This window comes from Perca flavescens, chromosome 18 (genome assembly GCF_004354835.1).
Source record: "Perca flavescens isolate YP-PL-M2 chromosome 18, PFLA_1.0, whole genome shotgun sequence".
Lineage (NCBI taxonomy): Eukaryota > Metazoa > Chordata > Actinopteri > Perciformes > Percidae > Perca > Perca flavescens.
Window position 1 is genome coordinate 28,112,545 of NC_041348.1, and position 25,059 is coordinate 28,137,603.

Here is a 25,059-nt window from a genome sequence, read left to right on the forward strand (position 1 = left end):
GCAGTAAACAGTCATTTTGATGCTTGGGCTACATGTTTATAGAGATTACTTAGCGTCTGCGTCGGACAAACTGTCGTATGTCTGCAAGCAGCAGGGGACCTGCGAGGCCTTCTACGTCTGCGAACGGGGGCGAGCGGCCTGTCTGCATCTGCGTGGCATTGTCATAAAACAACCTCTGGGTGTGATGGGTTTATATATACAGTGAGGAAAATAAGTATTTGAACACCCTGCTATTTTGCAAGTTCTCCCACTTGGAAATCATGGAAGAGTCTGAAATCGTCATCGTAGGTGCATGTCCACTGTGAGAGACATAATCTAAAAAAAAAAAATCCAGAAATCACAATGTATGATTTTCTAACTATTGTATGATACAGCTGCAAATAAGAATTTGAACACCTGAGAAAATCAATGTTAATATTTGGTACAGTAGCCTTTGTTTGCAAGTACAGAGGTCAAACTTTTCCTGTAGTTTTTCACCAGGTTTGCACACACTGCAGGAGGGATTTTGGCCCACTCCTCCACACAGATCTTCTCTAGATCAGTCAGGTTTCTGGGCTGTCGCTGAGAAACACGGAGTTTGAGCTCCCTCAAAAGATTCTCTATTGGGTTTAAGTCTGGAGACTGGCTAGGCCACGCCAGAACCCAGTCGCCCTGTCCCATGATCAGAAAAACACCCCCAAAGCATGATGCTACCACCCCCATGCGTCACAGTAGGGATGGTGTTCTTGGGATGGTACTCATCATTCTTCTTCCTCCAAACACGGTTAGTGGAATTATGACCAAAAAGTTCTATTTTGGTCTCATCTGACCACATGACTTTCTCCCATGACTCCTCTGGATCATCCAAATGGTCATTGGCAAACTTAAGACGGGCCTTGACATGTGCTGGTTTAAGCACATGCCATGCATGATTTCAAACCATGACGTGTTAGTGTATTACCAACAGTAACCTTGGAAACGGTGGTCCCAGCTCTTTTCAGGTCATTGACCAGCTCCTCCCGTGTAGTTCTGGGCTGATTTCTCACCTTTCTTAGGATCATTGAGACCCCACGAGGTGAGATCTTGCATGGATCCCCAGTCCGAGGGAGATTGACAGTCATGTTTAGCTTCTTCCATTTTCTAATGATTGCTCCAACAGTGGACCTTTTTTCACCAAGCTGCTTGGCAATTTCCCCGTAGCCCTTTCCAGCCTTGTGGAGGTGTACAATTTTGTCTCTAGTGTCTTTGGACAGCTCTTTGGTCTTGGCCATGTTAGTAGTTGGATTCTTACTGATTGTATGGGGTGGACAGGTGTCTTTATGCAGCTAACTACCTCAAACAGGTGCATCTAATTTAGGATAATAAATGGAGTGGAGGTGGACATTTTAAAGGCAGACTAACAAGTCTTTGAGGGTCAGAATTCTAGCTGATAGACAGGTGCTCAAATACTTATTTGCAGCTGTATCATACAAATACATAGTTAAAAAATCATATATTGTGATTTCTGGATTTCTTTTTTTAGATTATGTCCCTCACAGTGGACATGCACCTACGATGGCGATTTCAGACTCTTCCATGACTTCCAAGTGGGAGAACTTGCAAAATAGCAGGGTGTTCAAATACTTATTTTTGTATATATAGCATATATATAAATATATAATGTATCATTCCAGGCAATGTTCTATGATATCACAATTCACATGGGACACTCACTGACATTATCATAGGAAGTACATCCAGTATAGGCTGGGTCCCAAACACACCAAGGGCTGGACAGGAGGAAGGAAAGAGCTCAAATAGCCACTTCTCAGATATCAAGACTGAAAGAAATGCAAAAGGAAGGACGATAAAGAAGGAAGGAAGGAGACAGAGAGGGTAAAACTATTCTCTTGAGATCAAAAGAAAAAGAATGTAACACTGTATGAAGAAATGGTAAAAGAAGATAAAGAAAATTTAAACAAAAAAAGAAAGAAAAGCAACAGTTAAGCAAGAAATGATGCACATGGTGTGTAGTGTTAGATGCTCTGACGTAAACGTGAAGTTAATGTGTCCTAGTTATATCCTCCCACAATGTGACACATGACTTTATTGATTTTTCATTGCACTCACAATGTTATTGTGTGGTACATGCATTACATTTGTTTAACTTGTTGACAGTTTAATCTGATTGTCAAGACTATCTGACATTTGCACTGTGTCTAATCTACAGTACATACATTACAACATTTGTTTAACTTGTTGACATTAGTTTAATCTGATTCTCAAGACTATCTGACATTTGCACTGTGTCTAATCTACAGTATGCCACCAATCTGATCTCAAACTAATTCATCACAAAGTACTCCAAAAATAAAACCACTGCTGTTGATCTCTGTGAGAAATCATTGACTTCATCAGAGGGACTACATGATGACACCGATATCATGTTCTTGCTCAAGTCCAAATCTGGTTTCTTTCTTTCTTCTTTTATGTTTTTTCTTACCTAATGTTATGTTAATTCAAAATTAAATAAATGAAAAAGTATAACTTTTTTAACTATACTAACCATGAATGCAGTTCAGCAGACAGTTATTAATTCTCACATGTCATTAGCACTAAGTGACAAAAAGCTAAAGGTAAGATGGATTACCTTCTGTATTTCCCACATGTTTAAAGTCTCGGCATATGTTTTTTATATATATATATATATATATATATATATATATATATATATATATATATATATACTAACAGAAATAGCTCAAACAAGTGGTTGTCTTGAATGTAAAACATGAATCTAAAATCTATCTATGTTAGGGTTTTAAACTGACTCTGGATTGTTTGCCCATTTGGTTGGGCTTTGTTTAGGCTGGTGCCTAAGCTAAACTACTGCTGAATCCATATGCTGATTGCAGGACATTTTGAGGCAGTGATTTCCTAAACATTGATCCATGAGAATAAACTTAAAACAGACCACCACGTACATTCTTTTTTATTTGGTTTGGGCCCAAATGAGCCAGATCACAGGTGTGAAAACAACTTAGGTTTTGAAAAATGCTCAGCAGTATGTTAAACTACATGTCGTTTCTAATGGATACGCTACAACTGAGTACTTGATTTGGATGATTCTACACAGGACTACACTATCAGACTGTTGCATAATCACCAAGCACGCCAGCTACTTATTAGAAGACTGATAACTGAGTGATTCATTGACTGACTGCATGATTCATGTATTGACTGGGTAACTTCAGCAACCCCCAACACAAGCCTATAGTAGGAGCAGCGGTGCAACAAAAGACACAAACATAATTTGTAATCCAAATAAAAGCAGCAAAATTCAAGACATGGGATTGGAACCGATTGATTGAACTGATTATTGAGTTATACACATTTTCAGATGTTGTTAGGGGATTTGTTTACACCTTTTAATGTCTGTCAACACAGGATGAAATTAGACCTATGTAATCTGAATAATGATACTCTTCTGCAGTTTTATATATGTGATTTTTGGTGACATTTATATGATCAGAAAATAAAGAATCAGGCCTTTAAAGCACACACCAACGTCAAGCGTCCAGCACAGATCAGTACAGCAAAAGCAGCTTTTAGCCACAAAACAAGGAGAGAACAAATACAATAAAAGGCTGAAGTCCAACATTCATCTTGTTAAATACCAAACGAGCAGCAAGTAAAAAAAACAACTCTGAATCTTCTTTTAGTAAAATGACCTCTAAAAGCTCTCCAGATGATTTTAAAAAGACATGCGCACACACACACACACACACACACACACACACACACACACACACACACACACACCACACAAACACACACACAGGTTTGTGGCACTATCTTTGTGGGGACCCTTCATTGACATAATGCATTCCCTAGCCCTTTAGCCTAACCTTAACCATCACAACTAAATGCCTAACCTTAACCCTTACCCTCACCCTAACCATAACCTAATTCTATCCCTAATCCTAAAACCAAGTCTTAACCCTCAAACAGCCCTTTAAACTTGTGGGGACCAGCATTTTGGCCCCACAAAGCTGTCAGGACCCCACACACACACACACACACACACACACACACACACACACACACACACACACACACACACACACACACAAACTCACACACTACAAATGTCAGTCAACAAAAGCTGAAACATACTCTCTGCTCTGAGATGTTTCCTCTGGTTTTAACCCAGCTTAACTCTCTGAAATAATGCCAACGTGCATTAAAGGGACTCTGATTAATTGATACGGTACTGTGCATGATTGATTTATTGGAAGGCTGACAGACTGATCAATTGGATCCACAACAGCTGGACAATTAGATTTATTGACAAAAAGATAGCAACATATTGTCTTATTGTGCAGATAAGTGTTATACAAATGATTACCTCTATATACAGTAGACGTATGAGAGACACACACAGATGTTTGTTTATTCTACCTATTCTCTACTCTCTCCTTCTTGTTCTTTTTATATATCTATTTGTTTTAGTTTAGTCAGTGACTAGGATTACATGCACATAATATTCCGTTTTTTGCCCTTATTCCGAAAAAGACGATATTCCGACTAAGCTGTTTACACTGCTAATGAAAGTGAATATTCTACTAATATTCCCGTTTACATGTAGCCGTGCAAAAAAGGGTTTATTCTAAGTTTACCAGCGGCGGCGGACTTGTTGGACCGCGTGAACACAGCGTCCCTCTTTCATTCCTTCAACCAGCTTCTTGAAAAGGTCGGCAGAGCGATGTGTGCGCATATCCCAAAACCTGTTGATATCCAAGTCTTCATAATGTTTAAAAGTAGCTGTGTTTGTCGGCTGGTTGGTGTGTGTACTTCAACTGTAGAAACGCACAAAGCTGACCATAAGCATGAGGTAGACCCCCCCGATTGAGACGGATATTCCTAATGCGCTGTATACATGTCCAGAGAATGGTTCTAAAACCCAAATAATACAATTTAAATCTTTTAGGGTTTTGGACTGTTGGATGGACAAAACAAGCAAATCCCCCCCCACACACACACACACATGACTAAGATTTCTTTAGTCCATTAGTCATTTTTTATGCTTATTCATGCTTAATTACTCATTTCCAAGAAACTTATGAGCACATTTACGGTAAAAACAAGATTTAAAGTGGTGCTTTTGCAGGATTAATTGTGGAGAAACTCAGTTTTACAGATGGTTAATTAACTACATTTATATTGTGCTTTTCTAGTCTTAACCACCTCTCAAAGCGCACAGCTCTGTCAATTAAATCAACTAATCGATTAGTCGACAACATCGTATAAGTGTTAGTCGACTAAGATTTTTTTTAGTCGAGGACAGCCCTACATTTCAGACATGTTTTAAACTAAACCCATGTTTTTTTTGTTTTTTTCTTGACAGATCTCTGATGCCGAGTGGGAGGACATGCTGGAAGGTTTCGATGAGCGGGGTTACCTGAGCGCTCGCCGCTGGAAGCCCGGTGACGACCCGTACACGCTGTACGCCTTCAACCAGAGAGAGAGTGAACGCATCCCCAGCAACCGAGCCCTGAGAGACACACGACACTACAGGTACACACACACACACACACACACACACACACACACACACTTTTTGCTTTATTTTGAATCAGTGTTTAAGATGCCAGATGGATTTGAGAAAACATGCTTCCTGTGTGGCAAACTTTATCTGTATGACCTGAGAAACCCAGCAGTCTAGTGTGTTCAATCCAGCCACAGAAGGTTTATTCTACACACGGAGGGACACACAGACACAGACAAACACACACACACATGGACACACACATGGACACACGCAGGGTCAAACAGTACAGCAGCAGCTCTCTGAGCTCATAATTAATCTCCTATCTGTACAAAAAACAAATTTGAGATTATGAAACCAAACACGTTTTCCTAGAAAAAAACCCCCACCAAATTACAATCTGCCTGTCTGCTACGAAATTAAATTAAACACCAAAATAGAAATCCTCTTAGCGGAGCGCCCGTCGTCGTCAGCAGGAAGATAAGGAGCTCGTTGCCTTGACAGCAGCCGCCTTCTTACACATTTCAGCAGATAAAAACCTTCAGGCACTTGTGGAGAGCGTCAAGAGGTCCAGGGTAGACGCACACACTCACTCACTCACTCACTCACTCACTCACTCACTCACTCACTACTTTGATCTTTTCTTACACTTTAATATTGTGACTTGTATTTTCATACCTTTTTTTTTAGGTATGGTTATATGTAAAAAATATCATCATAGGGAAGTTTTTTCACTGGATTGCATCAGAGTATTTCCTGTCTTGTTGTGATGAATGATTTAAGGGATGTTCATTTTTTCCATGTTTTTTACCTTTTTTTTTTTTTTTGAATCTTACGGTCTCCCCCTTATTTGCTTTAAATTAGGAAAACATCTTAATTGCATCTAGTTTATGTCTTCACTGAGCGAAATATTCATGCTTAAGGCATTTTATTTTTTTAATATTCTAGATGTGTGGTGCATGACTTTACACATATTTCCCTTCAAATTCAACCTGACATACTTAAGATGTTTCTAAAGTTTGGGCTCCTGAGTGGAATTTTAAAGTTGTTTCAACTTTTAACAGTTTCTCTCCGTACGTTTGTAATGATTGAGGGTTGGCAATAGTTTTGTTTTCATTGTCAACAAATGCCTTAAAATAATCAAAACCAACAATGAGTATCTCCTACTAACAAGACTTATGCTGTGCGGAGTTTTTCCTCACCACTGTCGCAACAGCCACTGCTAATGCTTGCTCTTGAGGGAATTACTGTAATTGTTGGGGCTTTGGAAATTACAGAGTGTGGTCTAGACCTACTCAATCTGTAAAGTGTCTCGAGATAACTCTGTTATGATTTGATACTATATATAAAATTGAATTGAATTGTGTCTCACATCGCGCACTTGCACTTACACTTGCTAATTTGAGTACATCACGCGTTCACCCTTACAAAGTATGGCCACATGAAGTGCTCTACGAGTAAGCTTAAACACTCAACGGCTGCCACCTTTGCCACGTAGCAGAAGCCAAGGGACCACCGACATATTTTTATGTCGTTTTCACACCTGTAGTTCGTTTGCTTTGGTCCAAATCAGTTGGTGTGTTAGTAAACTTGGAGCGATTTGCCCTCTGCTTGGTTTGGTTTGGTTTGGTTTCACACCTGGAAAAATCCAAGTGTACCAAAATGCGCCATTACAAATCACGCAAGAACATGCACTCCTCTTATTGGTCGGATGTGTCTGGGGGGGTGGGAGCAAGAAAGTAAATACAGGAAGAAGGTCCTGTGTTCTGGACTAGTGCATATTTCTTACATCTCAATGGTCAAACCAGTTCATTTCGTTTGCTGCTCTGCTGCATCGCAGATTGCTAAACACACCTGACTACAGGAGCCATTAGCTCAGACTTGCGGAGTACGTATAGTTTGGGATATAGTTAGATTTGAGACAACCCTACCCTCTCGAAATGTATGCCAGACACAAGTGAGCGCATAGTGTACACAGTGTACTACGTGTAAGTGTACTCACAGAAGTATCCGAATTGAGACACACTGTTGGTGTCCAAATTGTGATGCATGCTTTTTCTCTGTGCCAAAAAGCTCCATTGTTGTTCAAAACGCATTGATGAGTTGCACTGGGCAACATGTTTGATCGTTACCCTGAACCCACAAACTGTTTATTTTGACTCTATCCCACACACACCGTCCTGCTGCCCCAAATAATTACTAGAGCACCAAATGTGGATTAATCCGGCTCTGAAAATAGTCCCCAACAAATTGTTTGATTGAAACTACACTGTTTTTTTAGGAAATAAGTTGAGAGCGTTTCTAGGTACCATTATTGTTTACATTTTATTCTCTTACCTACAAATCCCTATCCTTATGTTCAGAGGTGCCATTGGAACGGTTTGATTTGTCTGCAATGACCTGAATGCGTCTGACAATATTTAATGAAGCTGCAAAAGTACAGAAAAGGTAGATTAATGCAAAGGACATGTAAATCCAGCTGGAACATCCATTTTGCCCGCTGTGATGGCGTGGCTTTCAGCCGATCCGTTCGTTGGGTGATTAAAGGTTAGCAGGCAGCTCGTGGTGACCCAGCTCTCTAATAGGAAGCCGCATGTGGGCGTTAATTGGGTGGCTGTTTGTTCTGGCAGATTCTGTGGACATGACTAAGCCCTGGATGGTTGCTGCTGCGGCTGGTGGTGGTGTTGGTGAGCACAGCGGGGTACGGCTCCACGACTCACGTAGGAAGCTAAAAGCTGTTAGCATAACTGGCACGTACATCACTCTGCGTGTCTGCGTGTATGGACTTTTTCAAGATGTATCCTGCAGTTGATGAGACGTATGATGTCTGACTCAATCAAAGCTTCTGACACTGTGTGCGTGCATGCGTGTGTGTTTACATGTACGCACGTGTATGCTAACGTCCGTAAATGCGTTGTGTCGACGGTCTGCATCATCTGCTGTGTTTTCCGGAAGAGGGAAATTCGCTGTCGAGCTGACATAAGGCGGCTGAAAAGTGTGTGTGTGTGTGTGTGTGTGTGTGTGTGTGTGTGTGTGTGTGTGTGTGTGTGTGTGTGTGTGTGTGTGTGTGTGTGTGTGTGTGTGTGTGTGTGTGTGTGTGTGTGTGTGTGTGTGTGTGTGTGTGCGTGCGTGCGTGTGTGTGTGTGTAAGTGAGAAGTGTTTGTAGGAGGCGGGAAACCGGGGATACGCTTACACATTAATCTGCTAGCAGGGAGGTGGGGGGCTGATAGTGCTCATTTATCTCGTATAGGACAGCAATGAAGGGTGTGTGTGTGTGTGTGTGTGTGTGTGGACTGGTGGGGGTTTGCTGTTATGTGATTATCTGTTAACTCAGTTACCGTGTAGCTGTACATCTCAGGAGTGCTTGGCAGGGGAAATGATAGCACCCTGTACTCTGTCAGGATGGAAAAAGCTGCAGTGAAATCCTGGACTTGAAGCCACTGAGGTTTTGTATTCTTCAAAAACACCTTCTCTTCAGCCGCAGACTCACTGAGGCGCTTCCTACACTCTGGCACCGTTCCCAAAGGGGAAGCGTTCGGAGGAAATTCAAGGTGGTGTGACAGAAATTTGTAGGAAGAGCACAAAAAATGTGAGGGAAAGCTAACATGAAAGGAGAGCTTTGTAAATGGAGCGGTTGAAAAATGATGGTGTTGACTATTTGTCATTACCTCTGATGACTGCAGTTAGATTCCCAGCTTTTAACTGACTTTCCATGTAATGATAGGTCTTATGCCGTGACTATTGCTTAAAATGTTTTGATACTAGTGCACAGTGGAATATAGATACAAGCCAAAAGTTTGGACACACCTTCCCATTCAATGTGTTTCTTTATTTTCATGACTATTTACATTGTAGATTCTCACTGAAGTCATCAAAACTATGAATGAACACATATGGAATTATGTGCTTAACAAAAAAGTGTGAAATAACTGAAAACATGTCTTATATTTTAGATTCTTCAAAGTAGCCACCCTTTGCTTTTTTGATAGCGCTGCAAACCCTTGGTGTTCTCTCAATGAGCTTCATGAGGTAGTCACCTGAAATGGTTTTCACTTCACATGTGTGCCTTGTCAGGGTTAATTAGTGGAATTTTTTCCCTTATTAATAAAAAAGCAAAATGTGTCCATATGTGTTCATTCATAGTTTTGATGCCTTCAGTGAGAATCTACAATGTAAATAGTCATGAAAATAAAAGGAAACGCATTGAATGAGAAGGTGTGTCCAAACTTTACTGTATGTTACAGTCCAAACACTGTAAATCACAAAAATGATGGTTTTAAGTGAGAAACTGTCCCAGCAAAAAGTAATTATACAAGATAAACAATCTTACGAAGCATTCTGTACTTGGGACAGTTTTCAGTAGTTGGTGCTACCACTGCTTTCCATACAGCACTAAAAGATATTGAGGTTGAATCTGAAAACAAAAATGGGACTTTACAGAGCTGGAAAATGCATCGCAAGTTTACGTGAATCTAAACATTTGACTCCCAAATATTATACGTGAGCTGCATCTACCAAAGTCAAACTGTTGGTGTTCTTTCAATTCAAGATGAAGTCCATTGTTTGGAGCTAGCTACATTTAGGTTAAAACGTGAAGTGTGTTATTTGAGTGAGTTGTTTGTCAGTCTCTTTGAGCCACAGTCAGCGGAGAGGTTGGTTGCATGGCAGTGTTTCCTCGTACCCAATTTGTGTGACCGCTCAGACACACTGATTTAAAAACACACCAACCCCCCGTTGTTTCAGACCCTTTCCTTTCCCTCACATTCATGGAGCCATATGACTAATAATACTTTTTTATTCAACTGTCATTTAAAATATTCATCTCCAGCAGATGTGCCTTTGCCTCAATTTGTGCCACTTCATGCAGATTTGTACCCGTTTGTCTTTTTTCACAACTGATTTTGCTTTCATAGAAAAAAAAAAAAAATCACCTCACAATGCACATGAATAATACAAATATTACAAAGATCATTATTACTCAGATGTTACCCTAATGGTTATATGTTGGTGATAACAGGATAATAACAGCTTGAAATCATTACCCTCACTTGCCTCATTATCTTATTAAGAAAAATAAAATCACAATATAACCCAAATTATCAACAGTGTTACTCCTAAGATTTACATTTATTTACCCTTTTATTACTGAGCTGTAATGTAGCGTTGCTGAAAAACTGTGTCAGTGGACAACTAAAGCTACAGCTGCACTATTATGTCTTCCTTATTAAGTGGCGTTCCGAGACACACGAAAAGAAAGAGTTTTAGCTCCAGTAGCAGAACTAATATCCGTCCATATTAACACGTCTGACAGCACATATCACATGACCATTGTCATACGCTAGGCATGCGCGTTCCGGTGTAAACAGGAAGCAGATTGTCTCACGTTACTCTGCGGTTGAAAATCATGGAAGTATACGTCGGAAATACAAAACATTTTTTGGAAAAAAAAACAAACAATGAAAAGTGAGACTAGGGATTTATTACCCTGGAGCGGCGACGATGTGGAACTGTTACTGAATGGAATGTAAGCTAACTAACCGACAAGACCGATTAGTTTCCAAAGGATCTTCAGCAGTGTTTCCAAATGTCTCTGCTTTAGGGGCTCTGAAACACAGCAGTAGTGTGGACGCGAGGCGTAAATGTAGCAAAAGGTATTCCTTTTTAAACCAAAACGTAGTAGGGTAAATGTAGCCTAAGGTGCTTGGAGAATGCTAGTCTATCAAAGTTGCTCTTTATCTTAATTGGGATATTATCATGTTGTTACTTTTTAATTCTTCAGTTAAGTTTGATGTAGATTTAAATTCAAAACCATTTCCAGTTTGTTTGGAATAAACACATTAGCAGCAACAGTCACCATAGTCCTTAAAGATAAGAGCACCACCTACAGTATAGAGAAACTAGAAAATTCAAAGAAAGACACTGTTTGATAGACAGGTGGTCTCTGGATAATGTAGTGCAGAAACACCTCAGCTGTGAACGTTACATACCAAAAATAAAGACAGAAAAACTAGAGAACCCGGTAGATTACCACTCTAAAGGAAAACTCATGTGGAGAAACCACAGCAGGTTTATAGGGGAGGCTCCAGGTCTGTTATTTTCCCAGTGGTGCGACGATAACCTAAAGATTAGAGAAGCAAGCTTTTGAGCTGAAGATGCACAGTTGGTCCCAGTAAAGCCTGCAGGCTGCAAGAAATCTGGACAAATAGTAAGAGACTATGGATGCATTGGACGGCTTCCACAGGGATAAAGGCCATGCAGGTGTCATGTCTGCTTTCGTTGGGATTAATAAGATTAAGGCGGAAGGAGGAATATCTAACTTTTACATGTTTCTTGATAGATTTAAGTCTTCCGCTGATATTTAAATAAATAAAATGAATCAAACATTTTCTGGTTAAGCAGGAACCACTGGCATTTTCAGCTGCAAGAATTTGAACATTTTAAGGAACTCGGGAACTTTGCCTGCAGTTTGACCTTAGGAAGCTACTGTAGTTCCTGTGTTTGTTCCTGGGCCATGGTTCCAAGTATAAACTGAGAGTGAATCTTAGCTGTAGTTATTGATTGTGGTTACTTACTTAAACGGAGATCATCGACTGGTTACGTACCTCGTTACTGCGGTCAGGCTCCATTTCCAACAAGCATCTAATACAAAAATAAGACCATCAACAAAGATGTCCCTTTTAATTTCATCATTGGACTGCTTTGCCTAATGTTGGCATTTCTTGAGATGCAATGGCAAAACTAACATGAATTCTAGAAACATTTAAAGCATGTAGATCCGACTGCAAGTTAGTGCCTGGGGCTATTTTGTCAAAGGGGCCAACAGACGCCTGGATGCTGAAGCTACTTGTCGCAGGCTACAAAAATACTAAAAACTTACCTCAGAACAACAGTATTAAAGTAGATAGGACCCGACTGACTTGTCTATCAGAGTGAATATTTTGTTCCCAATAAGTTTGCATGTAATGAGCTACATTTACATCTTCTGTGTGCGTGTGTGTGTGTGTGTGTGTGTGTTGGTGTCAAATAATTGTATATTTGTTAAATAGAAATTAGGATTAGGCTCCAGTCTGCAAAGCCAAAAGTAAGAAGTAAACTAAGTTACAAAGTGTGCTTTGAGAACCCTTTTTGTGCCATCTTAGGGTTTTGGCTGTCTGATTTTTACTTTTATCTTCAAAGTGTCTGTTCACTCAGGCGATCAGTTGTGTTACTCGTCTGTGTGTGTGTTAGAGAGTCACTGCATTAAAAAAAAAAACAGTGGTGCTTTTAGCTGGGAAAGGGGGACCAGCGAGGTGTGGAGAGGGCTTTTTCTTTCAATGCAGTGCTTTATTTTTCTGGGAGGGGGAGGCCGATTGTTCAGGTTGTTATTGTGTATGGCAGGAGTGCTCTGTCGCTATCTCACGTTTGAAGGAGCAGGAGAGGAGGCGAGGAAGGAGATGAGAGGAGAGCAATAGACGGCTTTGGGGAAAGATGGGGAGATAGGGGAGAGAAGGTGGGTTGCAGGAGGAAAGAGGAGCAGAAAAAAGTCAAGTAGAGATTAGAGGTGGAGGAGGAGAGGAGATGGGGGAGATGCCACAAGCTGCTGAGAGGAAAGATAATTGCCACATGCAGAGCTTGAGAGGCTGTGTGTGTTGGTGTGTGTGTGTGTATAAACCACTCCACTCCAGTGCTCTGCTATTATCTCGGTGAACAGGGGAACCTCCCTCCGTCTGCTCTCCGACAGACAGGCAGTCTATAAGCCCAACACCTGCTCCACCGCAGGGATTAGATCCAAGCGTGAAGACAATGGGTTGATACAGTACAGAGAGGAAACATGTCCTACAGTACTACACAATATGTTGATATGGCAACACGACACTGTTCTAATGCAAGACCTAGGACAACGGAGAGGACACGTGCAAGTACCATATAAGATAACGAGGAACAAAACAATGCACTATAAGACAATTGTGAAGGTGCCACGATAAGAAAAACTCCCAAGTTTCTTTTGTTCCTGAGTTTATTGTTTCACCATCTTTATATTCAGAATAGATTTGAAAGAAAAGAATGTATCCTGCACAAACCTGTCTGGCTATCAAATACGATACAAAACAGTACAACTTTATTGTCAGCCAGAGCTGAAATTCTTTTTGCATCCCTGGGTAGCTCGTATAAAAAAGGGGGACATAGACACACATAAGATGAATAACACCAAAAGACATCCATGAAACATTACCACAAATGACATAAACACCCGAGTAAGGAAACAAAGCATATATGTATAACAATAGGATAGATTGATGTATGAAAGAGTATTTAAGTCTGATGCGATTGAAAGAATGAACTCCAAAGCGTCTGTTTGAAGGCAGAAGCTGATATTCTCTGTGCAAAACATGTGAGGAGACATTTGAAATATTCCTGGCCAGTCTGAGCATACTGTTATTGTGAGCTTCCTGAAAGGAGTGTGCTACAGGTAGTCCTATAATCTTTGAACACATTTTAATTTGATCAAATAGCTTTGTTTTATTTTGAACTGATAGGCTACTCAGCCAAGCAGTGCTAAAATAGAGCATGATACTCTGAATTACTGATGTGAAAAACAAAGAAATGATTCGGCAACTAGCTCCAAAGGATCTCAATCTACGGAGAAAATAAACCGATAAATTCTATATGAGAGGTCCATGAGAGATTTTCTTCTATCATGACAGATATTTGTAGCCTGGAACTCGACTGATTATTGAATTGTGAATCTTCACTGGAGGCAGTTGACAATTCGGGGGTTTTCCTCGGTCTTCACAGTGTTAATAATGAGAACGTTTTTATCAAACCACTCAACTAACCAATCCACTTTGCCCTGGTACAGTGTAGGGTCATCCAATGTGTTAGACAAGGTCAACAGAGTGGAGTCTAGTGGAGTATTTTAACAGAAACTGGTTTGGCAAGCTAGTGGTGCAGTCAGAGGTATATAAAGTGAACAACACGGGAGCTAATACAGCCCTGGGGTACGCCAACATTAGTTGTCTTTGGAGAAGAGAGTGTGTCATTGACTTTGACTAGCTGAACACTGTTTGTGAGAAATGAAAAATGCCAAAGAATAAGATGAGGATTAATCGGAATCGGAATCATTTTTGATAAAAGTAAATCTGGTTGAATTGTATTAAACGCAGATGAAAAATCAAGAAACAGAGCCCTAACATATGTGTTTGGTTTGTCAAGATGTTTGGAGATGAGGTGCACCAGTGTAACCACTGCATCTTCCGTACTACGACCTTTTTTTATATGCAAATTGAATAGGGTCTTGTTGCTTTCATAGATTTTTGTTAATAACACCTTAGTCATCCATATTTAATGGTGTTTGCAAGCTCTCATAGTACTCTAGAAAGGTGGCCCAGACCTTCCTGAATGTTTGCAAGGAGCCTTTAAGGGTGTATCTGATCTTATCAAGCTTCAGGAAATGCATAACATCTCTAATCCACTTTGTGAAGCTGGGGGGCTTATTCCTTCCAGGAGAGCAGGATGAGACGCCTGGCAATCAGGGAAGTGAATGGGGAAAAAAGTGAAAGGGGGCGATTTTCAAGGGTAAAGCCCACGATCACAGATGTAAGGGCTATTGGCTGAAAATCATTATATTCTTTGGGACATTGTTTTTTGGGGAGGGGCCTAATGTGAGATGTTTTCCACGTTAGAGGGATGGTGTGTGTGTCAACTGACAACTGAAAGATGGATTGCCACAGGGGCTAATTCCAAAGGATTTTTATATGTGCACTGCTGTGGTCATGCCCTAATACCTTCTTTGGGTTGTCGCGCTGGAAAGTACCCCTGACCTCTTCCACAGTTATGACAATCCTCTCAGCGTCAGAGGGTGTCATGGTCCTCATTACACTGACACATTACTCACAGTCGGCAGTAGAGTAAAAGCGACAGAAAAAAATAATTCAGCTCATTTGCAAACATAAAATCATTGCCTGTCACAATGGGTTTATTAGAGGACATCCCAGTCATTTTGGGGTTTCTTTCTTTGAATGTCTCGTCCAGGTGATTTCTGTGTACCTGTTTGGCTTCCCTAAGTTTATTTTTCAAATCTCTGTCCAATTGTTTGCCTGTGATGGTATCTTTGTTTTTAAAAGCCACCTTCCTTGAGTTTATGATAGCCTTAATGTCCTTAGACACAAACCTTTTTATTGTTTGGATAGATCTTTATTCTTTTAATAGGAATGACCAATTGTATACAAAAATTGATGTAACCAGTGGTGACTGTAGTAGTTTCATCTAGGGAATTTTGATTATGGAATAATTCCCAATCGGTCAGATCTAAACAAGCTTTAAGTGTCTCACTTGCTTCAGGAAACTATCGTTTAATTTCTCTTTCTACTGGTTTACAGATTTTGTAGGTTGGGATAAGGTAAACCACATTATGGTAAGAATTTGCAATAGGAGGTAGGCCTGCAACATTAATCGTTATAAAATCACGATCTCGATTCACCCCAGCTGAAGACATGAAAGGCAAGCAGTTAAAGAGTGTACTAAGAAATCATTCTGTTTTTGATTTTGTACTTAAATTGGCAGTTGACAAACTCCATTTCTCTAGAGACTGAAGCAGTAGCTGCAGCATGTTGATTGACATGATTTAATTATGTAAAGACATGTTCAAGGAGTTCAGATAGAGCCTGTATCAGGGCCATATTTAGTTCAGTGTAGTTTATATGTCACCATTTTTGGTAGCCTACTGTACTTCAATGGCCAGTATGTACTTTATTTTCTTTATTCATTGAAGCCTCTTTGTTTACAGGCTTGTGGTGATGCACAATGTGCTATAGGTCCCAAAAAAAAAAAATCTATGTTTGGTACTGCCAATTTGTTTTGTTTTGTCATGGTTCATGTGTGCAATAAACATTACACTTTGTGAGGAAAAAATTGTGGCAGAGGATCGTGACATCAATTCCAAGCTAAAAAATCGTGATTCATATTTTTCCGCGAATCGTGAAGGCCTAATAGGAGGTCTGATTCTGGAATCATAGGCATTTTTAACATTCACATAGCAGTTGTCAAGTATTCTGTCCTTCCTTGTCCCCTTTTTTAACCATCTGACTTAAACCAGGTAGTGCATTGTCCAGGTGACAAAGGTTTAAGTCCCCCAACACAAAGGCTATATATTAAAATGCACTTAGTCCGGCCTTTCTGCTGCTTTCAGTATTCTGCTAAAATACAACAAATTGCTTGTTGAATAAAAAATTTATTAAATTATTTCATTATTTTATTGAACAAATTGAACATTTAAGTGAACACAAAAAGCACCATTAAAAAAAACATCTTGTCTTTCACAATGTGTTTATGCCGGAAGTTGATATATTGTGATGGCGATTTAAAAAATTATGTATTGTGCAGCCCGAGATTAAAGACACATTTTCCAATTGGTCAGTTAGCAGTTTTGCTTTGTCCCTTATGAACAATGTAAGTAGGTGCATGGTGTTTATGTCCCCAAATCAAATTTAGGAAAAAGGTATAAAAAAAAAACCTGAAATGCATCAATCAAATACATAATATAAAGAGATTTTTCATACACAAATAAAGAGATGTTTTAAAAAAAAACAAAAAACATTGTGACTCAATAACAGAACAGTAAGTTATAAAACCTCCATGCACAACCGAGGCAGCCACTGTGTGCTACGTTGAAGCGGTGCCATTAGAAGGCTGGGAAGTCATCACCTCTCTCTCCTCTGACGCACCGCTGAACAAAACACAACCCTGCACACATTTGTCATTTTCTTTGTTTTTGCCAGGGCGGCAGATGTGATAACGCTCCAGTGCTTTGTTTTCACTACTCCAAAATGGAGGCATCCTTCCCATAACCATTGCTAACCACACAGGCCTGTGCTTTTGGTGGGGGGGAATCAACGGTCCACTGAGTCGGTTACTAATTATTTCATTGCATTGTGTCCCAGTGATCCCTGAACACTTATCACTAACTAGATCACACAGTCATTCAATAACCTCATGCATGTATTTGTGTGTGTGTGTGTGTGTGTGTGTGTGTGTGTGTGTGTGTGTGTGTGTGTGTGTGTGTGTGTGTGTGTGTGTGTATGTGTGGTGTGTGTACACACTGGCGTCAGCGTCTTTCACACTCAGTCAACCACTTAGTCATGTTTCCATGAATCACAACGTGCAGCTAAACATTAATCACCGCATTAGCGTTGGTGCCTCCCACGGCGAGACGCTCCTCATCCTTCTCAGATCACGAGCCCCGAAAACACAAAGAACAAACCCCCCCTCCTCCCTCCTCTGAACTCTGACACCGGACGAGCTTCATTTTCCCTCGTCATACTCGTTTATTCAATTACCTGCTCCAGTGATGAATGATCACAGTCGGGTATCAAAAGCAGATGGCGGTAACGTGAAACACCCCGGAGGCTCTGATTCGCTGTGAACTGATGTTCTGCAAAAAGGATTTGAAAACACATCTTACCTCCAAAAAACACCATCACCGCGTTACTATTCACTTTCTCCCAGTAAACACTGATTTGGGGATTTGCAGGTCATCATCTTGACGTTCTGTTTAGAGAATAAGAGGCTGAATTTGGTTGAAAAGTGACATTTTTTAAGAGTTCTAATTTACAGACGTATTAACCAGTCTGGTTGATAATTTCGGTCTGTATTCACTTATTTCAACCGGTCTTTCCTTGTTTGAAAAAACAAACTCCCAAACACATTAAAACGTGAACACAAAGTCAGATTGAATGATGAAGCGAAAAGAAGACACTAGTTCAGTCTGATTTCTGTGTTGGGCTGGTTCTGACTACATGCTGAAATATAGTCATTTAGATGCTGTGGGAACAACTCGCACATACAGTGGTGGAGGTCATTTTTATGTATATTTTAAGTATAATTTAGAGGTACTTACTGTATATGCCTACTTTACTGAAGTATTTCCATTTCATGCCACTTTCTACTTCTGCTCCACTATATTTATCTGACAGCTATGATTAGTACTTTGAAGATATAACATACGTACTGAGCTTATAAAATATAATGCAAGATTAATTGTAAGATTAAGTTCCCCGACAGTATACACTGTTCAAATTCACTTCTAACTCTTGCTGATGAACGTGGCTCAGTGGGTGGACTTTTTCTCAGAGAAAGTTAGTTAACATCACCTAACATTAGGGTTGGGTTTCTTATTTTTTTTTTCTTGATACTGGTGCTAAAACAATACTTTTTAAATGATGCCGGCACCTAAACTTTGCCTGGACCGTTGCTTTTAAAAATATTTGAAATTAAAAGAAGCATAAAATGACATTCGGTGACATTTAAGAACGGCTGGTTTATTGCTAAGGCCATATGGTCAAAATTAAAGGATTTATAAAAAAATGTAATTACAATAACTTAAAGTATAAGGATAACTTATTTCACCAGTAAATTGTTGGTAATTGAGAAAAACAACCACTAGATGGGAAAAGGGTATTTTACAATCATTTTGCATCACGAGGCTGGCGAGGCCAGTTTCAAGTAAACATATCGTCTGTGGTGTTTTTTCGACAATGGCAGCTGCAGACTGTTACGTCCCGCTGTTGGAATCCTCTCCAGTGAAATCCAGTCACACTTTACATCGTTTAGCTGTTAGCATTTTAACCGAGTTTAATCCAGCTGCTAGCTAACGGTAAGTGTAGTGTTAATTAGCGTTGCATGCAGCGATGCTTCTGTTGCCTCCAACGTCCGGTTGGAGCATCAGAGGGCAGCGCTGGCATTTAAGTGGCACCGAAATGAGGCAACAAAAACCCTGTTTCTATTCGGTCCAATAAATACCGGTTGTTAAGGCACCGGTGCCATATAAGCACCGGGTCTCGGTACCCAACCCTACCTAACATTGGCTTGGGAAAAACCGAATGTCGATTATCCCTTCAGTCATCGATATACAATCAAAGTGCCAATCGGCACAAGCTTAATAGAAATGTTTGTGTTCCTCCCAGCAGGATGAAATCCCTGCACATGTTTTACGTGTCAAAATGATATCTGCACACCGGAAACAATTGTATAGAAGTAGTGAAAATGAAAGCCAATGAAGACACTTTGTATGTAACAGAGGCATGGATACTTAAATATCCGGAAACCTTAAATTCAGTCAAACAGATTTAATCACATCTTACCATTGTATTGATCCTGCAGGACAGAATCTAATGTCCCCTGATGTCCTCAGTTTGATGCTGAACTCTGGTTCACCGGTCCAAGACGTTTGTCACACAGACACATGAGGACTCCTGTCATGTTTACCACTGTTTACACCGAATTTAACAAACAGCACAAGCCGTGGCAGAAAGCTCTCTGTGAGGCGAGGAAATCCCCTTGGTGTATTGTGGGTAATCTGCTGATGTGGAACCTGAGCTCTGAAGCACCCCGGTGCTCTACAACGGCACAGAGTGACAGTGACGCTAAGCGGCTTTACCGTAGCTAGCTCCATCCTGCTCTGCCTCTGAGACGACGGCATGTTGAACAAATTGCCGAGCAGACGGGGTTCCAAATGTATCTGCTCCGATACCTGATTAGATTGGTTTGGCTGGTATTTTGCCTCAGTGCTTTCGGATTCTGTCCCCTTTTTTGTGCAGCTTTTTCTTTCCAAATTTCTACTTTTCTTTTGTATTATGTGCTTTGTTGATGAGTGCAGAGAATTACAGGAAATGACTTTGTGAGAAAATACACTGTTTAAAAAATGAGACGGAGCCGTTCCTTCGACTGAGATGGTGAATCCGAGGGAAGCTCTGACGTCTCATTGATTTCACCTCTTGAATCCACTTCAGCGGTGGAGGCGAGGAGGGGAAGGGGGAGGCAGATTAGAGAGTTTTTAAGCCCTCGTATATTTCAGGCATGGATAGTGAAACTTAAAGAAACAGTCCCGCCTGAAACCCTTGAACACAGCTCTGTGTTGTGTTTTGCACTGCTGGGCCCGTTGTGTTGTTCCGTGTTTAATTCCTTTCAGTGAAAGCAGATAAAGCAAGACGGAAAAAAAGAGCATTCACAACAAAAGTAAAGTCCAAATCTCATCACAAAATAACACGAAAGACGGAAACTGATGATAGTGTTGATTATATCTAGCGTTGAGTGATGTAGAGCAGAGGTTTCCAACCTGGGGGTCTGAACGCTCCCAAGGAACTGCAAGATAAATCTTAAGGCCAAACTTGACTGTACTGGGGTCAGCATGAAGTAAATGTGGTCATCAGAGGGCGTATGTGTAGGTTCTGTCTGTGTACCGTCCATTTTGTGTGACCTCCCGACTTGTCCGGACATGTCTGCCCAGCGTTCCTTACTATAATCCGATCCTTTGGGTATCAGGATTATTAGTCTATATCCTTGATGTTACACTTCTGGGATTGCTCCGTTGCCGCCGGAAAATCCGCCGGATTTCACATAATTAGGCTTGATTTATGAGAACTATGGTTAACCTTTTCTCAGATCTCTGCAAGGTGAATCGAGACAGTTAGCTAAACTAACGCCCAATCTGAGAAGTAGTAGCGAGTAGTATAAAGGAGGAAGGTGAGGGTGGGGCACGGGTAAAATACAGGACTTTCACCCAGGAGAGCCAGGTTCGCGTCCTGTGTGTGGTGATTTTTCAGCCGTTTTTTTTATTTTTTGTTTTAAAAAGCTTTACCCAATGTTTCTTTCCTAAACTCAACCATTTATTGTGTTCCTAAGCGTATTTTTGTCGTTATTTTCCGTGTTTTTGTCACTGTTTTGTTACTAAAGCCTTTCCCTGTTTTCTTTTCCTAAACCCAACCATTTTTTTTTTTTTTTTTTTTTTTTTTTTACAGGCGTGTGACGTTGTCCTTGCGATAGTATGTTGCCTTCTCGCGATAACACGCAACGTGGCGAGGCCACGTGGTGGGTATGTTTAAATCAGCTGTATACAGCGTAGGCATACACGTGGATAGCTGAAAATGCGTACAATAACACGCCATTTGGCTTTATGAAAGTGGCGTGTATATTTACGCAAAGTCATGATGCCATGTTGGCTCAAGTTATTTCTACACTCATCAAGACATTCAGGGATTCCTTGTTCCCTGCATCGAAGCATCTATCATCTGCACACTAGTCTAGTCATGCAACCTTTCATGAACTATTACATTTACTTGAATGTCTGGCACTTGTATTGCCTGATTGTCTATAATCAAATGTATTTGACGCAGATAGGGATTGAGATTAAAAAAGAATAATGTTATAGTAACTTTAAAGAAGATTGTGCAGCTGTGATGGAATGGTACATCTCTGAGTACTTTCTTGCTAAATCTGCAATATAAAACGTGCAGGAATTTCTGTCTGCAGCGCTGCATACGACATGTAGGTGACAGTTATAACTCTAAACCAATGGGATACAATTCACATTTTGGGGATACATAACTCAACAAGTTATGCATAACAACTACAGTAACTGTTGAATGTAAGTAATTTAGCCCAAATTGAGCGTTGTTAAATTTGTAAAAAATGAAAAACATCCTTTATAAGGAACAAGAGACTAAGCCCTTTGTCAGTTTGCAGCATCTGTCCATGTCACAGTCACTAGATATATTCAGTATTATCCAACATGGCTTCCTTTTAGCCCATAGACCGGTGTAACGCAGTAATCAGTATTGATTAAAAAAAAAATCCAATGAAATGCTGTGAAATGTGATTATTATTGTCACACTGCACTTGTTTCACACTTTAATGTGAAATGTATGTACCGTCTACCGACATGGCTTCAAATGGGGTTGTGTAATGGGTGTGTGTGTGTGTGTGTGTGTGTGTGTGTGTGTGTGTGTGTGTGTGTGTGTGTGTGTGTGTGCGTGTGTGTGTGTGACAGAGGTTGTGGCAGCCGCTGAAGGCCCAGTCACACATTGATCCGTGTTCATTGATTGGCTGGTGTAAGTGCCTGTCAACCATTCTGTCACCACCACCTTTACAAGAAAGATCGCTGTTACATCCACTTCAGCTGTCTGTGTGTGTGTGTGTGTGTGTGTGTGTGTCTTGTATTAAGCAACACTGATCCTCTTCGTGCCCAGGAAGTCCCGACCATCCTTCCTTTCCTCTCTCCTCTATTCTCTCCCGTGTTGCCTGATTTCCTTACTCCTTCTGTTCTTCCTCTGTCTTCTTTCCTTCAGGCCATATATTTAAATTGAGCTGGAGCCAGGGAACAGTCAATACTGCCTAATCCCTGCAGGTGTGTGTGTGTGTGTGTGTGTGTGTGTGTGTGTGTGTTTTAAGTAATGGAGAAAAGAGAGAAAGAAAGGAAAAAAAGATAGCCAGTAATTCAAATCCAGTTTTCATTGTTGTTTTTTACACAAATGCCTTTGTTTACAAGTATATCAAGAGATCTATGACTTCTGTATAACATAAGTGAGAAAGTTTATCACAGGTGTGATATGAAATGTGTCTGTGAGACTGTAAATTAGTTCATGTTTAATAGTAGAGTGAGAGGAAGAGCAGCATTATTTAGTTTACTTTTAATTTGTGAGTCAAAGAATTGTCTTTAATAGAGTGTATGTTACATTACATTCATGTTAAGGGATACACTGATTCCACTTTGCTTATTCTGAAAAGTTTGCAAATATAAATTTATGTTCAAACAACCAAACTGACAGATCTATATCGTGCCTCATCTCTTTTACTTCAACTTTGTTAAATTATTGCAATCTTAAATCATGATAATATGGACAATACAAAGCACAATGAACTTCATTTTCAATTTCATTGAGACCACATAAATAACATAACAGTTTTTCAGCACTCACAAAGCCCCACATTTGTCATTTGTTACATGTTTAATTATCTAAAACGGTCCGCAGTGAAGGACTGTGTCCAGCCTGTTGTTGCGTCACTGTGCTGCTGTGATGAACTTTAACTTCTCATGTCAACTGGACGAGGAACAGTTGAGTTTAGTCCTAGTTTATTGTTAAAACCTGCAAACTTATGTTGGATATGATTCAGAAGAAAACCTTCTACAATGTGGAAGGTTTGAATTGTTGTGCACTGTTTGACATTTACAATTCTGATTATTGTTATTATAATTACTGTTTGTATTATCCCGGTTTGTCCATAAAGTGTCTTCAGTTGAAAGAGACGCACGTTGTGTCGGTCTGGACATGTGCAGTGCTGGGTTTCTGTTAATGATCCTGCAAACAGCTGGATGTAACTCCATGCTGAAGAACTCCAACATCCTCTTCACACACACACACACACACACACACACACACACACACACACACACACACACACACACACACGCACAATCCAAAAACTGCACTCAAAAGCAACTAGTCTCCCCTGCTGAGCTGTTGATAATTACAAGTAAAGCAGTAAACAAGTTGAGAAGGAGTTTTAAAGCAATTTGGAGCTGCTGGGCTTCTGTTCTCGAAGCCGCATGCAGAGTTCACTAATAACTTTCAGCTGAAAAAAAGAAAAAGAAAAAGGTGATCGACAGATTAAGCAGACGTATAAGAACCTACAACACTCGTATAAACTAATGAGTTGGAGATTTGATAAGTAAATAGTTAACGACCTGATTAACGAGAACAGATGAATAATTAACCGATGAACACGCAAGCGAGGAAGTAAACAAAGGAGAAAATGAACACAGGTGACGGAGCGGACGCCCGAGTGCGCGCAGCAACAAACTAATCAGATTGTCAAAGAGATGAAGTCGACATCACAGGCTGCCAAAACCTTTCATCTCAAAGAAAATGAAATTGCTTATCGTGATTTCATCTTTGCTATTATCAGATGACCTACAGAGCTCTGACACAAAGGGAAACCGCTGTCAACGAGCACAAGACCAGACCTGTTTATAAAATTCAGAGGCCTGGCACCGGGGTTGGGTCTCATGAACATCTGTGCATTAATAGATTAAAGGTGCAGTAGGTAAGCCTTATAAAACTAACTTTCTGTCATATTTGCTGAAACTGACCCTATGTTCCAGTAGAACTACATGAAGCAGGTCATTTAAAAACAAATCTGGCTCCTCTGGCACCACCTACAGCCTGTAGTGTGATTTGCAAAAATCCACCGCTCCCTGTTCAGATGCACCAATCAGGGCCAGGGGGGAGGTGTCTAACTGTGTGTCAATCACTGCTCATGCACATTCATTCATTCTCCCTTGTGGGGGGAGGGGCTTAGGAGACTTTAACGGAAAGGGGGGAGGGACTGTTAAGTTGTTGATGTTCAAAGTTTTTGGCTAAGGCTGGATCTTCACAATCCTACCTACAGCACCTTTAAATAAATAATGTGAGTGTTGCCGTAATGATGATCTGGGTTTGAGGATTCAACAATCAGCTGTAGAGTTGCTAAGTAGGTGGTGTTGCTGGTTCTCAAAGTGTTTTTTTTCCCATTCCGTATTCCTTGCTCTAAACAATATGCTTAATGTTACATAACATAGAAACACAGGACTCTCCTGGATGATGTAACTATAGGTCCTATAGGTGTACTTCACCCATTTTCTTATTATTTCAACTTTGTTTATGAGAAATCAGCTTTTGTCTGACATTTTGGCCGAAAGGCTCTGCATTTGTTTTCAGGCGTATTTTCATAAAATTACTTGATTTAATGCAGTTAATGATAAA

The 25,059-nt window shown here is 40.3% G+C and overlaps 1 protein-coding gene across 2 annotated transcripts in view; it reads left to right on the forward strand.

Moving 5' to 3' along the window:
- Window positions 1–25,059, forward strand: part of galnt14 (UDP-N-acetyl-alpha-D-galactosamine:polypeptide N-acetylgalactosaminyltransferase 14 (GalNAc-T14)) — a 200,818-nt gene that overhangs the window by 44,286 nt on the left and 131,473 nt on the right. For both annotated transcript variants that reach the window (XM_028605705.1, XM_028605703.1), the window contains one exon: window positions 5,366–5,535. In XM_028605705.1, coding sequence (XP_028461506.1) covers window positions 5,366–5,535 — 170 coding nt within the window. The remainder of the gene's footprint in view (window positions 1–5,365; window positions 5,536–25,059) is intronic.